This window comes from Arachis duranensis, unplaced genomic scaffold (assembly GCF_000817695.3).
Source record: "Arachis duranensis cultivar V14167 unplaced genomic scaffold, aradu.V14167.gnm2.J7QH unplaced_Scaffold_51536, whole genome shotgun sequence".
Lineage (NCBI taxonomy): Eukaryota > Viridiplantae > Streptophyta > Magnoliopsida > Fabales > Fabaceae > Arachis > Arachis duranensis.
The window spans coordinates 46,318-51,190 of record NW_026264944.1 but is presented as its reverse complement, the minus strand read 5'-3'; the positions used below and the strand labels follow the sequence as shown (position 1 = coordinate 51,190).

General features: G+C 39.1%; 1 protein-coding gene across 1 annotated transcript in view; it reads right to left on the bottom strand.

The window, feature by feature from the left end:
• LOC107472329 (uncharacterized) overlaps positions 1 to 614 on the bottom strand; it is a 2,067-nt gene extending 1,453 nt beyond the window's left edge. The window contains exon 1 of the mRNA XM_016091852.1: positions 4 to 614. Within this exon, the coding sequence (XP_015947338.1) occupies positions 4 to 614 (611 nt within the window). The remainder of the gene's footprint in view (positions 1 to 3) is intronic.
• Positions 615 to 4,873: the final 4,259 nt, after the last annotated feature.

Sequence of the window (4,873 nt, the reverse complement as noted above, 5' to 3'; positions counted from 1 at the left end):
TACCTTTCCCAGGCTTCATATAACGACTCCCCGTCCATTTGCCTAAAAGTCTGAACCTCTGTCTTCAACTTGATGATCTTTTGAGGTGGGTAGAACTTTGCTAGAAATCTGCTCATCACTTCATTCCAATCATTGAGGCTTTCCTTGGCGAATAACTCTAGCCATTGAGTGGCTTTGTCCCTCAAAGAGAATGGAAATAGCAGCAGTTTGTAGACATCTGGGTGTACTCCATTGGTCTTCACTGTATTGCATATCCTTAGAAAAACAGACAGATGTTGATTTGGATCTTCAAGAGGTCCCCCTCCATAGGAGCAGTTGTTTTGCACCAAAGTGATGAGTTGGGGTTTTAACTCAAAGTTATTGGCCTGAACAGTTGGAGTGGCAATACTGCTCCCACAATGTTTTGGATCAGGGATGGTGTAAGAAGATAGCACCCTTCTAGGTGGTCCATCATTGTTAGCAGCTCCTCCAGGAGGATTGTGCATGTCGTCCTCCATGACTTGGTCCTCTCCCTCTGATTCCTCTTCACCGACTATCCCCTTTCCTCTTTCTGCTCTTCTTATCCTTCGGAGGATCCTCTCGTCTTCGGGATTAAGTCTACTAGCTCCTGACATACACAAACAAAAACCCAAAATCACAAGTGAGACACTCTATAACTAGAGTGGAATTGAAGTTAGTGAAACAAAGTATCAAACAGTTAGTGGGCTCAGCAAAAAAATAAAAAAAAAAAGACTTAATCTAAACTACCATTCACTTAATCATTGTCAATCTTTTCCAATCCCCGGCAACGGCGCCAAAAACTTGATACGTAAAAAATTAAGATTCACGTACAACCGGCAAGTATACCGGGTCGTATCAAGTAATAAAACTCACCAAGAGTGAGGTCGATCCCACGGAGATTGGTAGATTAAGCAATTTTAGTTAAATGGTATATTTAGTCAAGCAAACATAATCTGGATTTCATGAGAATTGATTTTTTGATATACTTGCAGAAAATTAATTGACAATGAATTTAAAGAACTATAGTAAAGGAAGAAAATGAAAGTAAATAACTGAAAATTAAAATGCAAGAAACTTAAATGACATGAAAGTAAATTGCAGGAAAGTAAATGTTGCAGAATTTAGAGAGCAGAGAAATAAATTGCAAGAAGTAGGAAGCAGAATATAAATGACAGAATGATAGATTGCAAGATTGTAGAGGGGAATTGGGCAGTGGGTATTCAAAACAACTAAAGAATAGAGGAGATAAGAATGAATAATGGAGAGATCATTAGGGCTCAGAGGTGTAAATTATCATGGATTGACTTGGTTCAACTCCTTCTCAATCATGGGTATAGATCCATGGCAGATTGTGAATAATTGGATCCCAATCTCTTGGCAATCCAATTTCTCTCAACACAATCAATTGCCACTCTCGTGATCTAATTGGTCATGAGAAGAGGTGAAGCTCAATTTCTAATCCCAAGCCACACAACTTCCAGGATCTCAACCAAGGGAGGTTACATCTCACATACCAACCCAAAGTGTATTGATCAAAGAAATCATGAGAGGATAACTCTAAACTGAATTCTATGGATTCTTTCTCAAGTTCACCATACAATTCATATAGATTCAATCCTTCTCTCGAATGTAATTGAATCTGTGAAGAACAAGAGTTTCCTCTTGGATGAACCACTTGAATTGAGAAAGAGAAGAATTGTTGTCAACCCATTCAAATAAACAGAGCTCCTCCCCCTAATGAAGATGGGGTTTAGTGAATCATAGCTCTAAATTCAACAACAATTGCAAAAACAAACATTAAAATTAAATGGAGAGGGAATGAAGAATGAAGAAGAAGAAGAAGTTCTTAAAACTGCAATTTGAAAGTTGCAAGAGAGACAAAATAGCTTTCGGGTATCCTCCCGAAAGTTAAGAAAGCTATATTACTAAAAGTGCCAAAGTAAAAATCCCTAAGTGTGGAAGAAGCCTTCAAGTACAAAGTTTAATTCTATTTATACTACTCCTAAGACTCATTTGGAGGTCCTCAAGTGGTTGGCAATGTGGGCTTTTCCATTGTGAGTTCCTGGTCCAATGAAGGAAGAAGTTGCCTTTGAAAAGGGTGTAGAGAACAAGAGCCATCTCTTCACAGATTCTGGCCCAAAATGTTGCTAAGTGTTTTGGCCTTCTCTGAATTCAGTTTTTATGCCTAAAGTTGCCTCTTGCTCGAGCTTCAATTTTGTGCTTCACTATAGACTATTATACATGGTTGGAAAGCTCTGAATGTCAGCTTTCCAACGCAACTGGAAGCACCTCAATTGGATCTCTATAGCTCAGGTTATGCTCCTTTGAAGAGGGTATGGTCAGGCTGTCTGGCGTTGTTGCCCAAGTTGTTGGCAAACACGCCAGCAACAACGCCCAGTGTTTCTGAGGCTCTAAATGTAGCTGGCTCTTGAATCTTCAAATCAACTTCAATCCCATGCTATGATATATGGATGGAAAGCTCTTGATGTCTATTTTCCAATGCAATTGGAAGCATCTCATTTGGAGTTCTCTAGCTCAAGATATAAGTCATTGAAGAGAGGGAGGTCAGGCTGTCTGGGCTGGGCGTTGTTGCCCAAGTTGTTGGCAAACACGCCAGCAACAACGCCCACTGGAAGCTCCTGGGCGTTGGCAACTTGGTCTGGACGTTGGCAACGTGCTAAATGCTGCTCCTTTCTTCTCTGTTTGGGCGTTGCCAACTTGGTGTTGGCGTTGGCAACTTGGTGAACATGCCAGTAACAATGCTTTCCATGTTTGAGGCTCTAAATGAACCTAACTTCTGAACCTTCAAATGAACTCCAATTTCATATTATGATATATGGTTGGAAAGCTCTTGATGTCTACTTTCCAATGCCACTGATTTCACCTCATTTGGAGTTTTCTAGCTCAAGATACATGTTCTTGAAGATAGCATCCTCAATCTGCCTGGGCGTTGTTGCCCAAGTTATTGGCAAACACGCCAGCAACAACGCCAGGTTCTCCTCTCTTCTCTGCTTGGGCGTTGTTGCCCACGTTGTTGGCAAACACGCCAGCAACAACATGCCAACATCTCTTTTCTTCTTGGCTTGGGCGTTTCCAACTTGGTGTTGGCGTTGGCAACGTGCTAACATCTTCCCCTGGTGGCTCCTGGCGTTGCCAACTTGGTGTTGGCGTTGGCAACGTGCTAACATCCTCCCCTGGTGGCTCCTGGCGTTGCCAACTTGGTGTTGGCATTGGCAACGTGCTAACATCCTCCCCTGGTGGCTCCTGGCATTGCCAACTTGGTGTTCAAGTTGGCAACTTGCAATGCTTCATTTTCTTGCTTTTGGGGCTTAAGTTTCCCTCTGATTTGAGCTTCCATTCCTTGCCACATTATGGACTATTGTATATCGTTGGAAAGCTCTTGATGTCAGCTTCTCAACGCAATTGGAATCACGCCAATTGGATCCTTGTGGTTCAAGATATTCATCCTTGAAGAAGGGAAGGTCATGAATCATGCCAATTGGATCCTTGTGGTTCAAGATATTCATCCTTGAAGAGGGGAAGGTCAAGCTGCCAACTCTGCTGAACACACACCAGCACGTTGCCAACTTGGTTTCCAAGTTGCCAACGTGCTACTCCTCCTGGCAGCACCAATTTGGGCGTTGGCAACTTGGAAACCAAGTTGCCAACGTGCTCTCTCATCCTGGTTGCATCAAATGGGCGTTGCCAACTTGAGGATCAAGTTGGCAACATGCATCTCCTTCTTGCTCCAAGATTTCCTTGCATCATTGTCTTCTTGCTTCATCACCTATCATAAACCAAAGAGCTTTTCTCAAAGTTTTGCTATCTCATGCATTAAATTTCAAGGAAATCATTCACCTTAACTTGCATATAAACTTCTTGAATCATTTGCATGGATTATGTCAAATTTCACTTAATTCTTGGTTTATGAATGCATGGAGGAAAAGTTCACAAATTTGTCTATTTATTTCAAAGAAAATGAATAAAGCTAAGCTAAAACTAACTAAACTAACTAAGCAAAATGGTAAATATGCGAATGCATCAAGCATAGAGCCATAATAATGATTTCATACAACAACAAAGAGTACTACATTGATGTGATCACAATTTCGTCCATCAAGTTTTTGGCGCCGTTGCCGGGGATTGTTCGAGTATGGACAACTGACGGTTTATCTTGTTGCTCAGATTAGGTAATTTTTCTTTCAAAATCTTTTTCAAAATTTTTCTTTTCTTTTTCGTTTTTCCTAACATTATTTCCGAAAAAATTAATAAAAGTAAAAAAAAATTAGAAAATCATAAAAACTAAAAATATTTTGTGTTTCTTGTTTGAGTCTTGAGTCAATTTTTAAGTTTGGTGTCAATTGCATGCTTTAAAAACTTTTCTTGCAGTTTTTCGAAAATTCCATGCATTCATAGTATTCTTCATGATCTTCAAGTTGTTCTTGATAAGTCCTCTTGTTTGATCTTGATGTTTTCTTGTTTTGTGTTGTTTGTTGTTTTTCATATGCATTTTTTGTTTGTTAGAGTCCATGCATTAAAGATTTCTAAGTTTGGTGTCTTGCATATTTTCTTTGCATAAAAAAAATTTTTCAAAAATATGTTCTTGATGTTCATCATGATCTTCAAAGTGTTCTTGGTGTTCATCTTGACATTCATAGTGTTCTTGCATGCATTAAGTGTTTGATCCAAAATTTTCATGTTTTGGATCATGTTTGTGTTTTTCTCTCTCATAATTAAAAATTCAAAAATAAAAAAAATATCTTTTCCTTATTTCCCTCCAAATTTTCGAAATTTTGGGTTGACTTGGTCAAAAATTTTTAAAATTAGTTGTTTCTTACAAGTCAAGTCAAAATTTCAATTTAAAAAAAAAAAT